The sequence below is a fragment of the Amblyomma maculatum genome, chromosome 2, assembly GCF_055883805.1.
Source record: "Amblyomma maculatum isolate TAMU_Amacu chromosome 2, ASM5588380v1, whole genome shotgun sequence".
Lineage (NCBI taxonomy): Eukaryota > Metazoa > Arthropoda > Arachnida > Ixodida > Ixodidae > Amblyomma > Amblyomma maculatum.
The window spans coordinates 186935498-186958406 of NC_139345.1; the positions used below are offsets into that span (position 1 = coordinate 186935498).

At 46.6% G+C, this 22909-nt stretch overlaps 1 protein-coding gene across 1 annotated transcript in view; it reads right to left on the reverse strand.

Annotated features, from left to right (window-relative positions):
• Positions 1 to 8133: 8133 nt before the first annotated feature.
• LOC146200617 (COP9 signalosome complex subunit 9) overlaps positions 8134 to 22909 on the reverse strand; it is a 35458-nt gene continuing 20682 nt past the window's right edge. Inside the window, exon 3 of the mRNA XM_084592966.1 lies at positions 8134 to 8239. Within this exon, the coding sequence (XP_084449092.1) occupies positions 8202 to 8239 (38 nt within the window). The 3' untranslated portion in view covers positions 8134 to 8201. The remainder of the gene's footprint in view (positions 8240 to 22909) is intronic.

A 22909-nucleotide genomic window follows, 5' to 3' on the forward strand; every position in this document is an offset into this window, starting at 1 on the left:
GGACGTAAAATTCGTGCCCCTGTCACTGAAGACCTCTCTGGGCACTCCTACACGGGAAAACATTTCGACAAGTGCTTCGGCTACCCTTTCGGTCTCGACGCTAGGAAGTGCGACTGCATCAGGGTACCGAGTGGCATAGTCCACCATGGTCAGGATGTACCGATTGCCTTGAGCGGACTTCGGGTTGAGTGGACCAACGATGTCGATCGCCACCCTCTGAAACGGTGTCTCAATGACGGACACTCGAACCAAAGGCGCTCGTGTGGTGTGACCCTTCGGAGTTGTGCGTTGGCATAGATCGCAAGAGGCAACGAACCGCAGCCTGCATTGCTGGCCAGAAGAATTCTGTCTGAAGCTTCAGTAGGGTTTTCTTCGCGCCTTGGTGACCTCCCATCAACCCATCATGTGCCAGCTTGAGAATAGCTGATCTGTACTTTTGGGGCACAACAACTTGAGTGTACTCCCCGCCCGACTCGGCGACGTATTTCCTTTGAAGGACGCCGTTAGCAATGAAAAACTGGTGGCTACCCTTTCCTTTCTTCGCTTGCGGCGGGCCTACGCGATCGAAACACGAGCGTAGGGTCGCGTCATTCTCTTGCTTTGCTCTTGAACCAACTCTTCGCGGCATACACTAGGGAGGCCTTGCAGGACTTTAAGCTTTTTCAGCGTTTTATCCTTGCACGCCTGCGCTCTAGTCACTACCGGACAAGCTTCAGCGGCATCCGAAATGGGTGCGGGGCTCTCGGTGTCAGGCGCTAGCTCTTCAACTTTTACTGCAGTGGACTTCGTAGTCTCGCTTTCTGTTGTCTTGTGCCAGTTCGGATCGGGGTCGTCTGCTGGCCTAGCACCTTCCACATTTCCCAGCACCAAATCGTACAAGGGATTCTCCATACACTTAGCGAGAAGTCGTCCCTGAAAGTACGGGGTGTCGACATCGACCCAAGCTTCTGGGAGCATTAGGACTGAGCGGTCAAGTAGGTAAACTGGAGACTTCGTATCGGTGATATCTTCTTTCCGTACTAAGTCCTTTCTTACCACCACCGTGTTGCAGCCTGTGTCTCTCAGGACTCGGACTGTCTGGCCTCCGATCATGCCGGCTACGACAGGTAAGCATTCCCTGACGGCGCATTCTTTACTGGTGAACCCAGCGTTGATGACGGGGATCTTCCCTCCATCCTTAAGTTCGAGGTATCCGTTCTCAACACATACTGCAGCGGACTCCCGATTTTCTTCTCTCTGTTTCGGGGCCCCATTTGCCCAGCATCTCCAGCTTGGATGACCTGGTTTTCCGCATTTGTGGCATTTCTTGGGCGGTCCCGATCCGTCGGATGGGGCGGCCCGGCAATTTTCGGGGCGGTGTCCCGTGCGTGAACAAATAAAACATTTCTTTTCATCGCTGCTCTTCGCATCCGATGATTGAAGCAAAGTTTCCCTTCTCTCGGTCTTCTTGGAGACGGCGTTTTCTGCCTTATTCTTCGGGGTGCTTCGCTTTCCGAAGTTTGACCAGCCATGGGCCTCCACATACTTTTCTGCCCTTGCTACTGTTTCAGAGAAGGATGTGTCCTTCTTTTCTTTCAAAAACATTTGTAGCGGAGTGGCGCAGTTAGAAAGGAACTGTTCCTTTAGAATCAGGTCAAAGAGATCTGCGTACTCTTTCTTTGTGTCCGACAGCTCTATCCATCTGTCTAGGAAGTTCTGAAGACGCGTCACGAACTGTGAACACGTTTCCTCGTTCCGGGGACTAGCAGACCTGAATTTTTCTCTGAACCCTTCCTCTGTCATACGGAAGCGAATCATGAGTGCCTGCCGGAGCTTGTTGTAGTCCAAGCACTCGGACGCAGACATGCGACTAAAAACGCTGAGCGCTTCGCCGCTTAAACATAGACTAAGGGCTGTAGCCCACTGGTCGCGAGGCCAATTCTGACTCTCAGCGACGCGCTCGAAACGCATGAGGTAAGCGTCAAGGTCGTCCCTGCCCTCATTAAAAACCGGCATCAGCTTGTGCGGGCTTATGCGTTCGGGCCGAGCAGCTTGACTCTCCCCCGTTTCTGACCTTGACTCTCCGGTGCTGTTAGCGTCAGTTGCCGGATTATTAGGTAGGTCTCGTCGGAGCATCAGTAACTCCTTTTCTTTTTCCATCTCCGCTATCCGGAGTTGGGCTTTCTGCGACTCTATTTCCTTTTCTTTCTCCATCTCCGCCATCCGGAGTTTAGATTCTAGTTCTGCCTCCTCTTTTCGCCGCGTACGTTCCTCATTGCGTTCTTTTCTGCGACGAGCTCGCTCCTGATCTACCCATTTGAGCAGCTCTTGACCCTCAAAGCCAAAAGTTCGGCCATACTCAACAAGCCGTTCTAACTCTGCATCAGCCATGTTAGGTGGAAAGCGTTATGCAGTGCTAGGATACAACACTAAAAAAATTGCACCTACTCCTCTCTCCCTCACCGACACTTGGTTGACCAGTCCTGTCCGCGGACGCCAATTATGTCACAAACCCCCGCCTTTACGGTCAAAAGAGGTGCGGGATCCCCTTTACGATTTCCCGTCGTTCCTCTATGAGGGTTGTGAACACATTTAAAAGTTAGGCCGGTCAACCCGTGAAGCACGTGTGTCGGTGTGTGATTGAGGAATAAGTACAAATAGGGCACTTTCTTTTACAAACAATTGAAGGTTTATAAATAGCAGACCAAAATTACACTGATAATAATAGAGTACAAGGAAAGAGAATACAACGCCACGACAAGATATTGATAAAGACGAAGAAATAAATGATAAGAGAAAAAAAAATAACCCGACAATGAACAAAACACTGTGATAAAAAATATGAAGACTATAAAGATAATAAAGCAGGTATTTCAGATATTATAAGTATGAGCAAAAGTTACCTAAGAACACAGCGTAAAATACTACTAAGTCAGGTCAAAAGTTAACAAAGCGAAAATAATGTTCGATTGAACAACAGTCCGTGGCGAATGAAATTCTCACGTCTTCTTGTTTGCTGAGGCGTCGAAGGCTGTGTTGCTCGGTAGCGGCGGCCGTACAGGTGCAGAGGACGATGCGTCGATCGCAGGCCCGAAGAACACAATACGCTTTCGGAGCACCGCGGAGTGGCCGGAAGTTTGAATCTTCCCAAACGCACTGGTGAGGGCGTGCTGCTGTCGGTTATTTTATACCCTCGGCCGACTATGCAGCAGCCGCGTCAAGGACAGGCGGTCGCTGCCCCATGGGCTTGTCGAATCTTGTCCAGAGGAGCGACGGAGTCCCGTGAATTTCGCTCTATATTCCAGCCATAAGCTCCCGCATCTTCCGCTGTATAATAGGTGAGGCAGCTTGTGACACTGTTATATTTCTAGCCATTTCGCTCTCTTTCTACCCCCTTGCATGTTTATGCAGCTGATCCTAGTGTTAAATCTCTTCTTTGTACTTTTCTTTCTGGACCTCCTTTTGCCATTTTGTTGGGCTCAGCCTCCGCTATTACGCTTTCTTCTGCTTCACTTCCAACTACCCCTGCGCACGGAGCCTTCGCGAACCCCCTAAAAAAGCTGCAGCCCTGCCCGCCAGGCTCCAGCCTATCTCTGCTCCTACCCTTCTGTTAACATGGATGCCATCTCGTTGAAAAACTTGGCCAAAACCTGCTTTATACACCTCCCTGTTTACCTCGACCACCTCGAAACGCTTCTCCAGACTTAACTTTCTTCCGTGATGATTAACTGTCACCACATCTTTTTCAAGCTTTCCGTGGCCGCAATTTTATTGCGGCCACGGCACAATGGCATTTCTCACCAAAAACAGCTAAGCTGTTTATCACAGTAACGCAATAAACTGCAAAATCAAATCGACCCTAATCCTTTAAAAAACTGAACACCGTCGAGCGCAAAGTCTGGTTCCATTAACTGGCGCGGATTGACTCGAAAATCTGTTCACTTTCCCGAGTACGATTGCAGCGCGTGCGTTTGGCGGTATGGCGTTCATCGGTGAAGAGTGTGATCAACTATATATATGACCGAACGTCAACAGCAGCCCAGTGCTTAGGTGAAATGTCGCAGGGTGCGTGGTAGACTGGTAGAGACGGACAGCGGGAGTGCTTGGCGCTCAAAATAAAGTCCACATAATGATGGCCCTTGGTGGCGCTCACATTTGTCTGCTAACATATAGTACAGCCGCTATTAGTCGAATAAAGGAATTAGCCAAGAAAAGGTTTGATTCCAAATCCGGGTGTGCTGGGGAAACTGGTTTGATAGATTATGGCGGGCGCTTAAGCTCGGCATTTAAAGGTACGACGCGATAACGCAGGCGACCGTCCCACATATAAAGCCCCGCTTTAAAGCAGTATGAACGTGCCTGCAAGTCTTGGTGTAGCGGGCATCAGAACACCCCTAGCTTTCTGTCATACGGTCTCGCTAAGACGAACAAGCCACTGAAGAATCAATATTCGGCCAGTTAGCTATAAAGTCACACCGCCTGCCAGCACCATGCCCGTCATTTTTCCCTCACACCGCCGAAGCCGCATTTTATGAATGACGGGACCTTACCGCTCTCGCGTTCAAATTTTTAAGACAAACAAGACAAACTAAGGACAGGAAAAGGTCATATGAGAGAAACGGTGCCGGAGACCACGACAGGCGGATGAAAGCGTATTCGCCGCGAGATCGACCTAGAGGTGGCGCCACCGTCACTCCGGTAGTGTGGATCGGCAGCCGGCGGCGCTCGCAGAAACGCACGCTGCGTAGGTCTGCTTCCGACTTTACTGCGGGTTTGTTGGCGAAGAAAACGTGTCTTGTGCAGTATTTCTGCAATATTGCAGAAAAAGATCCAAGGATTTCGCCAATACAGCAGAAGAAGAGCGGATTTTAGGAAAACAAAGCACGCAACCACCAGACTTCCAGATTTACTTTGCACGTTTCTTGCGCTGCACCGCGCTCACGCGCCTAATGCTTGGGCCTGCCTAATGACAGCTTTGTTTTTCTTATCGACTTTTAAACAGTTTGCGCGTGTCTCATGCGAGTGAGACCGGCGAACTTAGTGTCAAGCCCACGCAGATACCTGCAATACTTTAGATTGAATCGAGAAAGCCTGGTTCATTATGTCGTACTTGACTCGAGGATTAAGCAGGTTAAATGTAGCACTGGCAGCGCACTGCATGGCGAATTGCGTTAGACTGAGTGCACATCAATTCTGGCCCAGACAACCACGCACAAGTATTCCCCAAAAATGAGATCAAGCCGACAATATACAGGAAACCTCGCCGCACAGGAAAGCTGATTGTTCACGTGTACAGCGCCGAGTGGATTGAATTTGCCGAGATGCTTTTTGCGGCCACTGTCATAGAATGTGATAGTGTATTACTGCATGCGCCACTAACTGTAAATGATTTCCTGAAACCGAGGAAAGTATAAGGATCGCGATTACTCTCTGGAATGCCCTACCTAACGACATAGTTACATGCGACGATCGCAAATCATTTCGCGCAAAACTCGCTAGTCATTTCCAAGATGTGTAAGCATCTCATCTGTGTTACCATCAATCATTCATTGGCTTTCAACTTTACTTGCCGCCGCACGTGCATTTGTTGCTTTTCTGCATGATCCCACGGATACCCTGATGCTCTTTATTTATTTTATTTTTTCTGCCTTTTACAATTTGTAGTGTTTGTGTTAACTGTGCCTGCCTTCATCAAGGTTGTATTTAGCCCAACTGTAGCCCCTCCTTATGTAATGCCCTCGGGCCCTTAAGGATGAAATAAATGAATGAAATGAATGGATTTCTGATGTGTGTGATGTTAATATATAACGGTAAATTAGTAGTGTAATTATTTTGTTTTGCAATGCCAATAAATTTCACCGTGTGAGAGAACTTTTACACAATTGACAGAATTTGCAATAATCAGCGATAAGTTTTCAGTAACATTAAAGTGCAAGCTACGAATTACTCGCAGCGAAGACATCGTTATAAACTGCGCATGGGCACCGTCATGTTCTGGGAAGCAATTTTAGTCTGAAAATTTCTTTATCACTAATTATTTAGCAGGGACTAAATCTTATGCGAAGTAAAATATTAGGGTTGCTTCCAAAACAGATGCCGGATATAAAACTATTCCGAAAGAAATGGAGGTCATCATATCATGCGGCTATAAAGATGTATTTATTTCCGAACTAAACATTGATATTTAAGCCCGCATGAAGCTGTTTTACTCCCCTTGTCAGAAACGACGAGTTTGCTCGGAAGAGAGCACTTGGACAAAAAGGGATTATAATGATTATAATCGGCTACCAGTAAAGTACATTAATCTAGGTGTATTATGTAATATTTAGGGTAACAATTAGCTGCAGGGAATATGTTTCCCAAACATTCGAGCATTTCTCTAAAGCAAAATGTGCTCACTAAAACTTTTACGGATGTACAGAAACCTTCAACAACAAAAAAAAAAAAAAAAAATGCATATTGGCCTGGGTTTAACGCATGAAAGCGGCATCGGCTATGACGGATGACTGCAGAGGCTGGTTTTGGTGTCGTTTTTTTTTTTTTTCATTATTAACACCACATTTACCACGTGGGATTGTTTATTGTGCAGTCAAATCCCACAGCAGAGGAACGCCTTTCGAAACGGTTGTGATTGAATCCCCCGTTCTCGAAACCAGCAGTCGAGCGCCCTTACCATTGAGACACCACAACAGAGGTTTAAAAGCAAAAAGAAAAAAAAAGTACTCACACAACTCTATCGTGAATACAGAAGACATAGTAGGCATATAGTGGTCTGTTCAAACTGCATTCTGCTATATGAAGCAGTCTGCGGTGGCATATGTTTCAGTAGCTGCGGTATTCCGAACAGAAACAGGAATATGCGATTTCTGAGCGTTTGCATTAACTTTCACTGACGGCAGCGACCTGTGTTGCTTTGACACGGCGGTAACGACAGTACCACTTCGTTTGAGACATTGGATATCAAAGGATCTCAAGCACCGAAGACCGCGATGAATGATATCCTTACCCAAGCATGACATGCTCGATACGGACAAGAATTTTTTTTTTTTAATGAAGCGTGGGGTTATAGACTGTTCATATTTATTTTGCAAGGCCTATAGGTAAACAAAAGCTCACAGGAACCGCGAAACAAACAAAAACACTCCTGTACACGCCGCATGCGTGCGCGTAAATCACTGCGGGCTGGCACGCGACGCGAAAACGCATCCACACTGAGTAGGTTTCGCCGCTGAGCCGCAAGGCGGCGACTCTGCTCGATCTCGAGGGCGTATACTCATCGCTGAATCTACATTCATGGGTGCGCCAGTCATAAACAAGTTCCTGATATCTACTTTTCAAAGCTACCATGCTTTTTCCCGGCGTAAGTACCACATCAGCTAAAAAAAAAATAATAAACGCTTCGTTATGCTGTGTTGCTAAGCTGGTTAAGCTCCGCGTACTTGTTTCGTCCGCGCTAGGTATTCTTCGTCCGTCATCGAAGTCGAGGCAGCAGCAGCTGAGGCTGTCTCCAAAGCTGTTCGCTGCCGCATTGCGGCAACCGCCGTTGAGTCAGTCGACGCTCCCGTCCTTCGTCGATCTCTGGCTCTAGCTTGGCACGTTTGCCTCCCCAATCTCTAGCTAAATCCTTAGCATGCCTTACAACGTCAGCTGGATGACCAGAATCAGCCCGTCGTTAGCCGTCGTCTATAAGATTGTCCCGACGACGATGGTTCTAACCGACTGGCTTCATTCACAGCAAGAAACTGCCATGGGAGAGGCGCCGTCACCTTTCCACGCGAATATACGTCACGTGGCCTCAGCTGACAGCCGGCGGTCGGCGCACGGCTACAGCTGCGGCGAGCCACGTGGTACTTCACGTCGCTGACACACCTCCGCTTGAAGGTGAAACCCCAGGAGCCGATGACCTTGGCTCAAGTAGGCGAGTGAGACGTTGGCTTCGAAATCCAAGTGCCTTATCTGCAGACAAGCGGAATAGCTGCATATTTCGAGCGTGCTGTGCCAGCAAGCAATTCTTTGCTATGGTCCCAGGCCATGAAGATGGCAGCAAAAGGCACTTCCCTACCTCAAAATGTCGACATCTTTTTTTATTACAAGCGTGTTTCGCTAAACAACCTTATATGCTGAAGGCCACTTTCTGGACACAGGAGAGTGGTATAAAAGACAGATGAATCATTTATTTTGCGAGGTGAAAAGCATATGTACAGAAGAATGGTTCTCCAATTTCACAGCAGGTCCTCATCATCGAACAGGTCATCAAAATCTGCACACAAAAAAATACAATAAGAAGATTACTGAAATGCTTAACTGCGACGGTACTGTCTACCTCTGAAAGAGCAATCATCAGCAGAGAGGAAAAGTTGCCCTACCCCTCCCCCTTCCTCCTCCCTTCCCTCGGCAATAAATTTTACTAAAACTATGCTGAACCGACATCCCCTGCAAAAAGTGTAAAAATAAATAGTTCAAATAGAACGGTCAAAGCTCGTTAATTCGAACTACACTACTTGTTCAGGCCTAGCTTCACAGAAGTCTGTACAAAAAAGCCCGTTAATTCGAACGGTAGTCGGTTCTGCTACGGATAATTCGAACTAAACTGCGCTCCGCTGCATCTCGGTGGCCAGCACATGGCCAAGCAAGGCGACATATAGTTAAGACTGCACACGTCCAAAACGGGGATAGAAAACACCACGTAAAACCATGAAAAATGGGCGCCGGAGGGTAAAGGGTGGCGGCCGTGGAAGCGGCTGCTTGCTGTCTGTTCCGCGTTGCCTTCGAAACTTGCAATTTATTGATCGTTAAATCGATCCCCTTGCTTCGAAAATGTGCATTTCTGCCGGCGCAGTCCCTGCAGACACCCATGAAATGTTATGGCATCAGAGGGGAGCAATACGGGTCTCGCACCGGTTAGGCCATGTCCGGGGACGATTTATTTATTTATTTATTTATTTATTTATTTATTTATTTATTTATTTATTTATTTATTTATTTATTTATTTATTTATTTATTTATTTATTTATTTATTTATTTATTTATTTATTTATTTATTTATTTATTTATTTATTTTATCTGCAGGCCCCGGGGACATCAAAGTACATTACATACAGCAATGACAAAGAGCAAATATCCAAGTATATAGAAACAAGCGCAAACAAACGAGACGACAGCACGTACAAAAAATAATTTGGCAGGCCAATATTGACAGTAACAAGAATATATACATTCAAACGGAAACAATGGCTTTGCAAAATGCGTTATCAGATACGCAGACGATATTATGGGAAACAAATTCTGGATATGACTGAGTGAGCGAGTATTAACTATATTAATCGTCCGGCAGGGCTTATCGCGATCGGTCCCACACGTGGGAACGTTGAGATCTTGTCTCTCCGCCACCTCAAGGGCCTGCTGGACGGCTGAGCGTTGGTCGTTGAGGCTGGACCTGCACAGAGCGGCGGGCCACCTCGACGAGAGGGTTTCGGGATTAATATCACTCCCAGAGTATATGTAAGTGTGGATATGTTGTTTTGCAGACAGGGTGTCGAACCGGAATTTTTTCTGGTTCTGTTCTGGTTCGGGTTCACGGCTTTAGGGTTCGGATTCGGTCTCGGCTCCAGAGACATATTCCGTTCCGAACTGGTTCGACCCTACCCGAACCGGTTCAAACGGGTTTGAAAAAAAAAATGACAAACCTACTAAAACTGTTATGCGCCGAAAGAGAGTTAGAAACAATATTGCCTGCTGCGCCTTTCAGGTACACAAAATCCAGATCACATCACATCGCTTTGTTATCTTAGAGCCCCCAGTTCGGTATTTCACAGGAATTCTATATGAAGAATGAAGAGAGGAACTCTGTACTACTACATGTACAAAGACGTTTCATCCGGCTCCCACTAAAGGACTTCGAAATCAGATAAAGGTCAAAGAAATCATGCGCCCCAAGACTAACGACATATATACGTGTGACTATATATCGCAAAGCACGCGGGCGCCTTTGCATTTCGCGTTTCTATAGAGTTCAAACGCAAAGGCAAACTTGTGTTGTGGCCCGAAAGGCGCTGACAAAAGTACCCTCTGCCCTGTACTGGGGCTAGAGTCACTATCTTATCTGCCGGAGAACCGGATTAACTGTCTCGCTCCTGGGGCCACGACTAGATGCGACTACCGTCTTGTTGCGCGTCATGGCTGTCTGCAAAGACGCGCCATATACCTTCCGTTAGAAATGCTTTGAGGCTATAGACTCGTATGTTTAGTCGCATAATTTAATTACAATAAACATGACATGACATCGTGGCAATATTTCTATCAATCATGTGCTCAGTAAATGCTGCCAACTTTTTTTTTTATTTGCCAGCATGGAAAGACCGAAGAAAGAGGTCATTGCCAAGGGCTGTTGAAGTCTCATACGGGGTCGACGACAAGAGAAGGAGAGAAGATGTACTTTAGAATCGGAACTGTACCGTGAACCGGTTCGGAACAGTTCCTCCGATTTGTTCCGGTTCGTGCTCAATGACAAAATGGCAGAGAAAAAATTGGGTTCGGCTCGGTTCGGGTTTCGGACCAAAATTCGAGTTCGATTTCGGCTTTCGGTTCCGGTTCGACGCCCTGCAAGTTGCAGACCTTGCACATGTTAGTGTTATATATCTCGGGGTAAATACTGTTTTCCTGCAGCGGGTTCGGGTATGCATTTCAATTCAATTCAGTTTATTTTCAACTCGAGGTTGTCTACAGGCGACTGCCTGAGCTCTGCATAGTTTGCTGCTAGGGTTTGTAAGGTCCAGCGGGCCAGGTAGAATAATGAATATTAATAATGAAAACATTTTGCGTGACAAGATAGAACCCCAACCTTAAGTGGGTGATCAATGCATGCAGATATGTAAGATAATCTGTGTTTCAGATAGGCGTTGAGGTAAATTCTGTTAACAAAGCATAACGACGCAATCGGCCTGCGGTGAAAGAGAAGTGGGAGGGACAAACTTAATTTCATGGCAGTTGCACTACTTGTTCGGTGATACAAAGTTTAAAATGATAAGCGCGGTTCTGCACAGCTTCTAAATCGGAAACAAGTGAATCAATGCAGGGGCTCCCAACAAATGAATATTCTAATTTTGAGCGTAGCAGTGTTTTATAAATCAATAATGAATTGGATGAACGAGAGGAATTTCTGCGAAGATACCCAAGCATGTAATTGCGTTATTTGCGATATAACCAATGTGAGTTTTCCAAGACAGGCTAGAAGAAACGTAAAAACTAAGGTATTTAAAAGACAAAACAGTCTCAAAATATCACGACGCAGCCAGAGTGTGTCGTGGAGAAGGCAGGGGGAGAAAATTGTGCACAACGGTCAAATGAGGTAGGAAAGGCAGAGCGAGCTGGACCCACGAAAGGCGCTGCGGGAACGCAAGGAGGAGGAAAGGGGGGGCTTGAGCTTGAGAGGGAAATAGTAAATTAATTTCGACGGAGATGGATGCTAACGTCGCTGGGGAAGCGAGCGACGCAAGTATGGAAATGGCTCAACCGAGACCCAAAATGCAGATAGAGATGAAATTGGAAAAAAAATGAGGTTAGAACGGGCCAAAATTGAATTCGAGACCGCAAAATTGCGCACTCATGGGACGGATGATCTTTTAGAGGGGAAAGAAGTTGCAACATTTTCAACAATGCTGAGCAGTGTACTGCCTCGAATGCCGACACAAGTCACTTATTCCGGGATGGTTCGATTCCGTCGAGATGTTGCTTCAATCCTTCCCAGTACCGGAAGGCGTGCAGTCGATAACACTGATCCCCTACCTCACAGACCGCATGCAATCGATGGCGACGCTGAGTTGGACAAAAGAAATTCTGCAGTACAAACAGCTCAAGGAAGTCATACTGAGAGAGTTGCGGCTAAGCCCAACTGAGTACAAACGGATGTTCAAAAATGCTAAAAAGGGACCGCAGGAGTCGTGGCGACAATTTGGCTACCGATTACGGAGTTATTATTCATATTATGTGAACAGCAGGAATGTGACTGAGAAGGAAGATTTGGTGGATTTGGTAGTAGTCGATAAAATGAAAGAGGTGTCCAATGACGCGTTGCAACAGGTGGCGCTTCAGGAAAGTAATTGGACTGGCTCAGGATTGATGGGCTTACAAAAGTAGTCGAAGCGAGTAGCCGAGGAAAAGCGTCTGTTGCAAGCTCCCCGCGGATGAGTGCAGCCAAGGGCGAAGGACGCAACAGAGGGATGGAGACGGGGATGTCGCGCTTTCAGGCTGAGAAAAGGCTGGAAGTGAAGTATGCGCCAAGGGATGCAGTGATGACGATACGCCAGTGTTACCGCTGCGGCCGACCAGGTCACATGGCCAGGGAGTGTCAGGAAACGTGTCAGGCAAATACATGGCACCGAGATTTTGAAGCCCACAATTTTACTAAGGAGGGGCAGCTCGCCAGCAGAAAATGGGTGCCGGACAGGAGAAAAGAGATAGTTTCGCGTCACTGTTTCCGCTCTGGCCGCTTAGGGCACATGGCCCGGGAATGCCCGGAGACAGAGGTTCAGAAAATCGCTGCCAGGCCCCAGGGTGATCGAGGCGAAACCTCTTGACACTGGGACTCTGGGCCAAAATCCAGGGGCAAAGGCAAACGCTCAATGGGAAGCGGTTTCTGAGATAGGCAACGTTTCTCTATGCTCAGGGCAATCGTCTTTCCTAGCCTGTTAAGATTCAGGAGCGGACATAAGCGATAAGAACGTCGCTTCTCGCACAGGAAAAGATAGACCCAAGCGGGAAAATAACGCTAAAGGGAGCCTTCGGACACCAGATTGAGGCGGAGCTAGCGTATGTGCCGCTGAGAGTTGATCGACGGGGCTCACGTGTGGCAATCTTGTGTGCAATGCCAGAAGAGTTGGCGGCCGAAATAATTGCCTGCTAACAGTTGCGGGTTATAATGAACTAGTAAAACCGAAAGAAGTCCGAGGGAGATTTCAATTTGGGCAACCTATCAGACACTGTGGCGGCTGTCGTTGCAAAAAGAGGATGAACAAATGGAAGAAGCAACATCGTTGAGCTTCAGGGCCACAAAGTGCTTGCCGACGCTCTATCCCGCATTCAAACGTAACATGGGAAGTCCTAGGAGCACACACTAAGAGAGCAGCGGTGTTCTAGGCTCACCTTTTTGGACAATTGTTGTTTTGTTGATGCACATGCATGCTTGTCGTGTTTTCGTTTTTCCGCAGTTTGAAAATATGTGATTCTGGATTGTATTGCTCCATTCTAAAGAGTGTATTGTAGATTTATATGCTTGAATGCCTGTCTTTCTTTTTGCTATTTTATGTACAAACCTGATGCCGCGAGGGAAAGATTTAGTGCATCTCAGCCCGAGGGGGCAAGTGCGGCGGCATGCGGGGTTTCGGTGGCATTTCTTGTTTTGTGTGGGATAACTAACAGGGAAGCTGTGTTTTTCGAAGTTGCCGAAGAAGGAAAAAAAAAAAAAATAAGGGCGAAGGGGGGAGGTGTCACGACGCATCCAAAGTGTGTCGTGGAGAAGGCAGAGGACGAAAATTGTGCACGCTGGTCAAATGAGGTCGGAAAGGCACAGCGGGCTGGACCCACGAAAGGCGCTGCGGGAACGCAAGCTTGAGAGGGTACTGTAGCTTGTCCCGCAAACGGCGTCGCGCTTCCCGGAAAGACGGGGGTTCGGCTCTCCGGGGGTGCCAAAGCTCGGGTTTCGGGTTTCTCGACCGAAACGGACGAGAGGCGTGTTGTTGTCTTTCGGGGACGCTCTGCACGCGAGGCGACGATAGAAATGGCCAGCACTGTGCATCTCTGTATGTTTTCTTTTTGAGGAATGAGAGAGCGGGGCTTTTGTCGAACGGCAGCCGTGTGTGACTGGTGGTGTGTGACCGCAGATCAGAGAAGAGGTTACTGGAGTAGAGAGGAAGTTCGTGGCGGTGGCCGATAGTAGGCTCGGCTCCGTGTAATCTGAATGTAATGTAAGGTAAGTTAGTTCTGCTTATTGTAATTTGATTTAATAAATGCTGAGTGACCATAGGAAAAGCATCGCACGGAGATCACTCATTTGATGGACAACATGCGCTCAACTCTGCAGCCGTCACTCGCAAAGTAAGTCCCCCACGGTCCGGCACGAGGCCCTCCTCTCGCACTCGTCACCATCAACCGAGAGGGAAGCCCTTCCGCCGACTCAGCCATCAGTCGAGGTGGAGGGCGCTCGTTTGTTTGTATTTGACTCAAATAAACATTATTAATGTGGTAAGTATTAATAGGTATGCTTTAAATACGATAAACGTGCACATGTTTACACTTATCAGTATTCACTTTCATATTCCATTTGTTCAATCGAGAACCTTGTTAATGTCAGTCTGAAGGCAATATACATCATTATCACCATTAATTTCACCGCAAATAACACATCCATCAGCAAAAAGGTCATTTGAAGAAATGTTAGTCGGCAAGTCTTTTATATAGGTGACAAAAATACGAGGAGCCCAAGAATGGACCCCTATGGAACGCCGGAATGGACAGGCAAAAAATGCCAGTCAAAGTTTCTTGCCGCCCGTTACATATTGTACCAGTACAGCCATGCAAGCGCATTAGGGTCTATATTAAGGTTACTTAATTTAAGGAACAAAAGCTAATTAGGAACAGACACTGTAAGCGATTCTTAAAATAGCACTCCACAAACCTTAACTACGTGTTGCGAAATTGACGGTGCACCTCTAAGATGCGCGAAACGGCAAGTGTGATGAAACACAAACGGCCTCACCTGCGAAAATAGACCAGACTACTTAGTTTCGGTTTCGCTTTTATGACCTTGCGCTGTGCGCTTCAGCCTGAGGCAAGGGCGGTCATTAGCCGCGCAGCTGCGCGGCGTTTCGGACGGCGGTAATGGTCTTTTACTCGTTTCCACTGCAGCTCTTCCGCTGATCCCAAAAAGTGCGCTCGTCAAGTGCCATTCAGCGCGCCGTGCGGTGAAGCCTCACACGCGACGCAGGCTGCTTGCCAAGGACACTGTCGCTACCGCGACGCACCGTGCAGAGGTGCTTACCATTTTCAACCACTTCTGCTTTGACGCTCCCGTCAGTATATACGCACGCAATAAAGCTTTGATTCCAATGCAAAGAAAAAAAAAACAGTCATTGGCCCGTTGCTCTCGTCTAAAAAGCTGGCGAAAAGTGACCAATTTTCCGCCAAATAAGATATCTCGTAATGAAACCATATTCTTTTTTTCTTTTACACCTGCTTGCAAATTGACGCCAGTTTGCAGAAAACATTTTTTTTTTTTTTTGTGAGCCCTTCATTCTTCCACTTATCAGCCATCAATGAAAGTGCGTGGTCAGCCGTGATCATTGCGCCAGCGTTTAGTGGAGGCCTTCGGACCACCGCACTTTAGTGGTCAAAAGTGCCCCCTATGGCATAAAGATTGCACCACAGAATAAAGTTCTATGTGCAAAAGCCATGTCTTTACTTTCAAGCCGCACTTAAGCATAGCCATACAGATAGCTCTCGCGTAACTCTAGGTTTAACCACAAGCTAAATCACAGGTAATATTTCAAGGAAATTCGATAATTAGCACGTCGGATAATTCGAAATTTTCAAATTTACAAAGTTTTACTAGCCCCTCCAAGAGTGACCCATATATGCGTCCCTGAGCGGAGAAAGCTTAATTTCCTATAGACAAGCGTCAGCCCGTGACGTAAGCGGAGATGCGGTGGCGCTGGCGACAGCAGTGACTTTCGTGGTGTAGGCAAAAGCGCGGGCCGTCTGCATTGGATGCGCGGCGATTGCTGTGTTTTCGGGCATAATTCCCAATATTTCTACGAGCTGTGGTGCGGTTGATTGCGCCACGAGGCACAAAAAGCAAAATGGCACTTGTTTTAACATGTTTCTTGCGGTAGAATAAAGATGAGAGCAAAGGGCAGCGGCATTGAGCGCGACAAGTAGACTCTTCGGTGACGGATTGCCTTCGCGGCTAACATATATATGCGTTGCAGTTCTTCACCGAAACTAGATCAGTTCGTTTGCAACCCTTAATTATCATGACTGCTTTTCGGCGGTACGACGAATAGCGCAAGAACAAACGCCTGCAGCTCGTGCCCATTTTGATATATTACTATTAAGTTGTAAGAAGTTCAGACGCGATATATTCCGTGTGCGTATGATCCCGCAGGGAAGCTGCACTGTGAGTTCTATTCACTTGCAGTGCTGCCCGTGCATATGTTCACACAGAAAGGACAAAAACGCTGCTGTGAAGGTAATTGCAATTACTTTGAGCGCGGTCACTCCAGTGCGATATTGCTGGCTATAACAGGCCCGGACCTGTAAAGTATAGCTTTTCTCTGTACTTTCACGAGTTTCAACGAGTCTCTTCATCACCGGTTCTATAGTAAACATTGTTATGATCCGGGAAGTCCCGCATTATTATTTCTCATTTCTAAATTTTATTTTTGGAGGTCATTATAAGATCCTGACGAACGAATTAAATATCCACGTACAATCTGGCTCTGATCGAGCAGGATATATTTAAGCATATATATGGTACATGGAGTTCAATTTCGACGAGGAATCGACTATGAGGGGTGCAAAATAAGCAGAATAAGATGATGCGCCTTTGAAAAAACAATTTCCAAGTATAAATAAAAAAGCTCAGCAGATCACGCACATTTCGCTGCAAGCGATCGTGGAGAACGTTTCATCTGCACTCATGCGCCTCTCATAGATCATAGAGAACAAAATGAGAGCTTTCGTACTGGCCGTCATGTACATATTAACATGTGAATGACCTTGCTACATCTGTAAGATGAGATAGACGTCAACGTCTTTTTTATCGGGCAGGCGAAAATAAGTTGGCAGTGCACTTTGTCAACATGTTAAAAAGATCTAAAAGATTGAGTTCTTCTTATTAGATACGAAATTCTATGACTTAAGTTGCGGTAAAGTGAGCCAGAAATGTGATTGCCGATAATATTGTTCTTTAGAGTGAGTGCTTGAAGCAACAGAAAGGCAGCTCAATAGATTCGTCATATGAAAAACGCACTTCCAGTCATTCATATTGTCGTCCTCCTTGCATGCGCCAGGAATAGGCCTGGGAGTTGAACAGGGTTGACTATTAGTCTTTCTTATACATTGCGCTTTCTCGTTTTTATTTAACTTAATCACTCACGGCCGTCGCCCACGTACCGCAACCGCGCGCTGTTGAGGCCACGGAGAAGGAAGCCAATGCAGCGCTCTTCGCCAAGTAATTCTAGCTGTAATCGGTTGATAATGTGCGGAAATACTCTACAGGCATAAACCAAGCTATTTCTACGCATAAGCGAAGCTTACATCTCATTATATTCGCACGCGCGGACTGGTTTCGAAGGCAGCGTCGCTTTGCGCAGTGTAGGCACGCTGCGCTTTTGCCTACACCTCATGTCGCTGCCGATCACAGCGCCACCTTTGTTTACAAACATGACGCTTGTCTATAAGCAGTTAAGGTGTCCGAAAATAAGTTATAAGCCAGAATCATTGCACTGCCATTCCACACCACAACAAAAAGGTATAGGTACACATCCACATAATGCGACTAGCCTCACCGTGGTGGTGTAGTGGACAGTGGTTAGGGTGCTCGACTACTGTGCCCAAGGATGCGGGATCGAATCATGCAAGGCCTCGGCGGCTGCTTTTCGATGCAGGCGAAGAGCAAGTCGCCCGTGTGCTGTGCGATGTCAGTGCACGTTAAAAAATCACAGGTGGTCGAAATTTCCGGAGCCCTCCTCTATGGCATCTCTCACAACCTGAGTCGTCCTAGGATGTTAAAATCCACAATCCAACCAAATCAATCAACATAATGACAATGCTGGCACGCACGTCGGCGGTGAGTTGTATGACAAAGGGCATTCACCATTCCAGGGACACAGGGGAAGCATGCAGGTGATGACAAATTGTATAAAACATTGATGAAATTTCAATGCTCCTAGAAGAATGTGCATTGGGTTGGGTTTAACGACGCATAAGCAGCTCAGGCTATGATTCGACAAGCCCGAGGTTATATCCTGTGTTAAGTGGAGTATGCTACATTTATTCTACAGCTTGTTTAGAACACTTGCTTCCTTTAGGAAGCTAAAAACGCATTCACATAAAATCAGAGCTGGGTGAAACGGCATGTGCTCACTGTAAAATCGAGTAAAATACTTTTCTTTGTGTTTTTCAAGTCTTGTGCACTAAAATGAAATGTGGTTTACAGTTAGTTTCTCTCCGGATTTTTCACAAAGGGGTATGTTTCCTTTTGACAACAAAAAGTTAGGTCGTGTGTATGGCCAATGTGGAGAGGTCTAATATCACTTTTATGAAACGTTCCCGATGACAAATAAATGTAAATAAATTGGTTCACGGAAAACGAAAGACACAGTATCTGTCATACCTGTTCTGTGGACACCTGAACCACATCATAAGAGAAGGATGGTGGGAGTCAAAGGAGAAAGAGAGAGGGGCGAGCCGTAGTGGAGGACTACGGAGTAATTTCGACCACCTGGGGATCTTTAACGTGCACTGACATCGCACAGCTCTCTGTTTCAACTCCATTGAAACGCAGCCACCAGCGGCCGGGATCGAACCCGGAAACTCCGGCACAGTATGATTTCAATTCCCCTCAAATTCTGCGAACCTACCTATAGTTTGTGGGGCACTAGCGTCATGCCGTCTCTGTATAGCATATGTTTATGTTCTTGATTTGTTTGTCATGGGCTTGAGCAGCACAAACGTCTACTCTCTTATTGCCTCCAGTGCTGACATGACTCGGGGCCCAACAGAATGTTACGTTTTGTTCTTGAACAGAGGCTATTGATATATTGTGTATGATGTTCCCAAGTAGTGGTACAACTGCGTTTTGTGGTGAAGAGCTGTGAGACCCCAAAGGAAGTCTATTTAAATATTACTGTTTGTGATGTTCACGCTGGCTTTTTTCTCACAGCCACAGCAAGTGCGTAACACTCAGCAGTGAAGATGCTTGCACACTGCGGTAGCCCTACTCTTTTTTCCCACTTCCCTTGTACCCTTGTACTACTGCACTTTCAATGTGCTTTGATGTCTTGGAGCCATCTGTATAAAATTGTGTGCAATTCGCATATTTTTCTTTAAGAGCTAGGAATTCTTGCAGAATGTACTCATGTGGTGTTTTCTGTTTACAAAACTGAGTGAACAGTTCATGTGAAATCGCAAACAATGAGAGGGCTGCACCATGGAAACAGTAGACCGTGTCCTGATACATTATCAGGAAGGGCATATAGTAGTCCTAGTTCTTGGCATTTATCCTCAAGCCAAATTAAGACGAGTTTGATTGATTAAGGTCTATTATTGAATGATACTTCGAGGTGCATTTAGTAACAATAGGGTAGCATACATGTTGTGGTAGGGTGCGTATTTTCAGGACATATGAAAATATAAGCATGGTCCTTCACTATTCAAGGGAGGGTTCATTTGTTTCGGCATACAGACAGCTTATGGGAGAGGTTCTATATGCACCAGACAGAAGAGCACAAGACGCCAACCCAAGTTATGCACCAGATCTAGAAGTTCTGTGCATGATGTTTTTGCAGATGCGTAAACTACACAACCATAATCCAAACACTGCACAACACTGATAAATGCACAAAAAGCATGTTCTATCGGAACCCCAGTATTTTTGTGAAAGAACATCTAGTATATTTAGGTATTTGGCAGCTTTCTTTTTAAGAGCACTGATATGAGGCAAGAATGCAAGCTTTTGTCAAGAGTTATCCTCAGAAATTAGAGTTCATTTTTAACTCATAATTCGGTTTGTGTACCATATTTTAATGAGAATATAACTGTCAATATTTTCTGTGGGGAAAACTGAAATCCATTTTTGTCTGCTGCCCATGTCACGAGTTTACTTATTGAAGGAGCACTGAAAAAGAGTAGAGTGGGGGGAAGCCTCAGTTCGCAGTGTTGCGTTGCGTCCGCTACTGGAGCAGACGCAACGGGCAGCGTCGGGATGGACTCCACTGGAATCATGGTTGCAAGGTTCGGTGAGTGCTTGGCTTTTCTTCACTGAGGTTTTACCAGGCTTTGTAGTAAGTAAGTTTACAAAGGTGGTGGAAATTAATTGTCGTTAGCACGGGACTTGAAAGTATGTGACGATAAGATATTTCTGAAAGGAAGAAATTGCAGCAATCGGGATAACCATGAATTCGAAAGTGTTGAAAAAGCCACTTTTGCTGGAGTTGGCCAAAAGTCTGGGTTTGGATCTTCAGGACCAAACGAGAAAGCCAGATATCATTGAGGCTATTGAAGCACTTGAGGCAGACGACGATGAGCTCTCGGAATGCCTGGAGCTGATTGCTGAGAGAGAGAAATCAGAGGGAAGCAGAAGAAAACAATGAGAAACGCATGGCTGAAGAGAGTAAGCGCTTAGAGCAGGAACTTGAGCTGAAGCGTCTCAAACTGCAGGTGCTAAAAGCTCCAAATGAAAGTGATGAGAGCGTAGCATCGGGCACAGTAGAACGCAAGTCGTTCCGTATGAAAGACCTTATGCAACCTTATAGGAAAGGAGAGGACATAGGTCTGCTCTTGGTAAACTTCGAGCGCACGTGCGAGAAGGCAGGGTTTAGCAAAGCAACTTGGCCACAGTGCTTGCTGACACTGTTGCCTTGTGAGGCGGCAGATGTGATAGCCCGCTTGACTAAAGAAGATGCAGACGATTACGATAAGGTTAAATCTAGTCTGCTCAAAAAGTATAGAATGTCAGCGCAAGCTTTCCGGCAAAAATTCCGCAAAGCTAAAAAGGAGAATGAAGAGTCGTACCCGGAGTTTGCGTATAAGCTCATGGCTAACTTGGGGGAATGGCTCAAAGAAGCTAAAGCTTATGACGAAAGCCAAAGAATGATGCAGTGCTTCGGACTCGAGCAGTTCTACTCTTGCTTGCCTGATGATGTAAGGCATTGGGTGCAAGACAAGCCGGAAGTTACAACTGTTTCGAAGAAAGCCCTAGGAAAGAACACCAGAATAGGAAAGGAGCTGGATGGAGAGGGCAACCTTTAAAAGAGAAACAGCAAGCAGAAGGCGCAGATGTCGCAGAAAAAAAGGCGATTGTAAGAGAAGCACCCGAAGCAGAAGACCGCCAAAAGAATGCTTTTGAAAAGAGACGGCCATTGGTATGCTATAATTGCCAAAAGCCCGGACATGCAGCGGCGGTCTGCGAAAGCCCGAAGATTGTGTGCTTGTCAGTGGACAGCAACGATGAAAATATGCGGCTTCTAGAGCCATACATCCGAGATCTCGTCGTGAACGGAAAGCCGTGTCGCGTGCTTCAAGATTCGGCAGCTACAATGGATGTAGTTCATCCCTCGTATGTAGAGCCAGAAAATTTCACTGGAGAGTGAGCATTGATTAAACATGCGGTGGAAGCCGGTAGCGTGTGCCTTCCAATTGCTAACATCAGCATTCAAGGTCCATTTGGCGTACTTCATACGGAGGCTGCTGTGTCGGCCAGTCTGTCGAAACAGTACCCCTATCTTTTTTCGAATAGATCTGACCAACTCTTGCAGCAGAAAGGACCAGTGTTCGGAGAAGGGGCTGTTCACGCGTTGACTCGCTCGAAAGTACGAAAGCTGGCTGCTAAATCCGTCACACTGGAAGCGTCAGGTGACGTTGACGCGACAGAGAGTGAGCCGTTAGACACGACAGAGGCAGTCCACGTGCCGATTAGCGAGGAAGTGAATATCCGAAACACGCGAGAAAGTAGCGAGGATTGCATTGAGCTTAAAGAGGCCTGCGGTGAGCTTCTCATAACACCGGCATCTGACAGCTTGCAAAGATTGCTGGGGGTGGACCGATCGTCCCTGATAGCCGAGCAAAGAGCTGATTCCACATTGTGGAATCTTAAGCACATGAAGAGTGATGGTATCGCGAAGAAAAACGTGATATTTCTAGAATAGTCTGGGGCACTTTATCGAAAGTATCTTGATCGCAGAGGAGTGCAGTTCGACCAATTGGTCGTACCAAAACGCTACCGCGGTGATCTTTTGCACTTGGTTCATGGGAGCTCATGGTCAGGCCATTTAGGGGTCAAGAAAACAAAGAATTGTTTGCTGCAGGAATATTGGTGGCCGGGATGTTTTCGGGAGGTGGAAGATTTTCTAAAGACCTGCGACACATGTCAACAGGTGGGCAAGCCGGGAGATAAGGCAAGAGCCCCAATGAAGCTAGTGCTGTGATCACGGAGCCATTTCGACTCGTGATCGACACTATTGGTCCCCTTCCAAAGACTAAGACTGGTTATAGCCACATTTTGACAGTAATCTGTCCTGCCACCAAGTTCCCCGAGGCAGTGGCCCTGAAAGAGTTAAGCTCAGTGGAAATTGTAAACGCGCTCATGTCCATTTTCGCACGGGTTGGGTTTCCCGCTGAAATACAGTCAGATCAGGGGACTGTTTTTACCAGCGCACTGACTGCAACTTTACTGGAGAGATGTGGGATTAAGTTAATTCATAGTTCAGTGTACCTTCTCAGATTCACCATGTAAATAAAACTTCGTTAAGTTCTCTCTAACTCTCGGCCAGTCTCTGCTTGGGTGACCACCGCCCAATGTTCAAGTGCCTGCAGCCCGACGTCTGACTCGGCTTTTCGCTACCCGTTGGTCCGCTACTGGAGCAGACGCAACGCAACAGCAGGTCGAGCCAACGTTCCGACAAGTGGACTTCTCTTCCTCTGGGCAGAGCGATAATCACTGGCAAGGGTTTAAATATGCTTTTGCTTTCGAAGAAGAAAAGCTGGGGAGGGGGAGAGTGGGCAAGAAGAAAGTAGGTGAGGGAGTGAAAAAAATGTTTCTTCAGTGTATATTTCTCAGCCTGGAACTGGTGGTCATGTGTATCAACGATGTCTCTCACATGTTGATATGCTGGAGGAAGTGCAAGCTATCTGAAGATCGTTGACATAAACCAAGTA